Source organism: Dipodomys ordii, unplaced genomic scaffold (assembly GCF_000151885.1).
Source record: "Dipodomys ordii isolate 6190 unplaced genomic scaffold, Dord_2.0 Scaffold2, whole genome shotgun sequence".
Lineage (NCBI taxonomy): Eukaryota > Metazoa > Chordata > Mammalia > Rodentia > Heteromyidae > Dipodomys > Dipodomys ordii.
In genome coordinates this window covers 27,136,033-27,137,911 of record NW_012267218.1, presented here as the reverse complement: position 1 = coordinate 27,137,911, position 1,879 = coordinate 27,136,033, and the positions used below count along the sequence as shown (strand labels likewise).

The 1,879-nt window shown below is 40.4% G+C and overlaps 1 protein-coding gene across 2 annotated transcripts in view; it reads left to right on the top strand.

Moving 5' to 3' along the window:
• Nucleotides 1–1,879, top strand: part of Slc39a9 (solute carrier family 39, member 9) — a 49,342-nt gene that overhangs the window by 38,087 nt on the left and 9,376 nt on the right. For both annotated transcript variants that reach the window (XR_001175067.1, XM_013016340.1), the window contains exon 4: nucleotides 1,562–1,630. Coding sequence is in view for 1 of the 2 variants with exons in the window: in XM_013016340.1 (XP_012871794.1) it covers nucleotides 1,562–1,630 (69 nt within the window). In the remaining variant the exon portion in view is untranslated. The remainder of the gene's footprint in view (nucleotides 1–1,561; nucleotides 1,631–1,879) is intronic.

The window sequence follows — 1,879 nt, the reverse complement described above, 5'->3', positions numbered from 1 at the left end:
AGTGGTAGAGCGCTAGCCTTGAGCTGAAGAGCTGAGGGACAGCGCCCAGGCCCAGAGTTCAGGCCCCACAACCGGACCCAAAAAAAAAAAAAAAGCTTCTTATATTGAAAGCCTTTCTTTTTTCAAGATTAAACTCTGAAATTTGTTTGACTAATGTCTGCGTGTCATTTCTCCTAGCATTTCAATGTCTTCTCCTCTGCCTTTCCCTCCTCCTTCCCCTTGTCCCTACTTCTTATGCCAATACTAGGCTTGAACTCAGGGTTTTGGGCTCTCACTTATGTTTTTTGTTCATGGCTGGTGCTTTACTACTTGAGCCACAGTTCCACTTCTGGCTTTTTGGTGGTTAATTGGAGATAAGAGTCTCATAGACTTCTGCCTGGGCTAATTTCAAACCTGAATCCTCAGATCTTCTGAAGATCTAGCATCACAGGTATGAGCCACCAGTACCAGGCTCCAGGTCTCCCATTCTTTCACATTATGTCATTTGGACATATTTATTTGCTGTACTTCTCCTATAATCACAGTAGCATCTTTATGTGATACAGATAAAGACTCTTTTTTTTTTCATTCTCTAGAGCAAGAACTTATAGCAACCATTGGGTACCTATCACTATGCTATATACCATGAGTATAGCACTATGCTATACTCCATGAGACACATTGAAAGAGAAAGAAGTAGAAAACAAATTCATTGATTGTACTCAACATAAGACATGTTTAAATTGAAAATATATTCATTGGTTGCAGTCAACATAAGACATTTAAATGAAATACTTTTATGTGTTTGAAGTGGAGATTCACAAGAACCTCTGATGTTACTTGTGACTTACAACATTGTTTTGAATTGGAACTGATCTTTGCTTTCTTTGTAAATAGAGGTTGTCTTAGAATTAGGCTTAGAACAATTCCTAGGTTTTGAGTTGATGAACTGAGAAGGTTAGTACTTGTCAAGAATTTCAACTGAAATTTTTAGGTGAAATTGATAGGCGAAAAAGAGAATAAGAATATTTTGGTCTTGATAATGAGAAATATGATGGAAACAGTTGATGAATGATTTAAGAACCTTGTGGTTTGAGTCCAGCCTGGACATGTAGGGATGAAGACAGTTGGAGGAGACTGGAAGGGGAAGAGGTAAGCAGTGACAATTAGATAGGACTGGAAAGAAGAATCAGGCAGTAGAACACTTCTGTAGAGGACTGGAGGATTAAGGAGTCTGAGGAAGCTGAGGCAGTTGAGGCTCATACAGTTCAAACATTTGTTTCTCTAGAGAAGCCTAGTTCAGATGAAGAGTTCCCATCTACCCACTTATTGAGGGTAAACAGAACTTCTAAGACTTGATGCAAAAAGAAAAAAGACAGTAGGGTATGATGGTACATACCTCTAGTTTTATCACTGGGAGACAGAGGCAGGAAAATGGCAAGTTCCCAGGACAGCCTGAGCTACATATTAAGACCCTTTCTCCCCCTCTCCCCCAAAAAAGGAAAATAAAAGAAATTGTGTGCTTTAAGATTAGTCTTTGAAAATTGTCTCACTTAATTCTTCTTTCTCATTTTCACTGCAGATCCAGAAACAGCAAGACCGATCAGTTCCAAAATCACTACCACACTGGGTCTAGTTGTCCATGCTGCAGGTAGGGTTGGATTGCAGTGGGACCTCTCCTTCCTGTCACACAGAGCAGCTTAGCACACTGATCATCCATATTGAATGCTCTTGGATTGGTTATTGGAGCAGGTTGCTTAGTAGTCCTTCAGCCCAGGCATATTCTGTTAGGATTACAAGAGTGACGTGTGTGTGTGTGTGTGTGTGTGTGTGTGTGTGTGTGTGTGTGTGTGTGTGTGTGTGTGTGTGTGTGTTGCTTAGTAGTCCTTCAGCCCAGGAT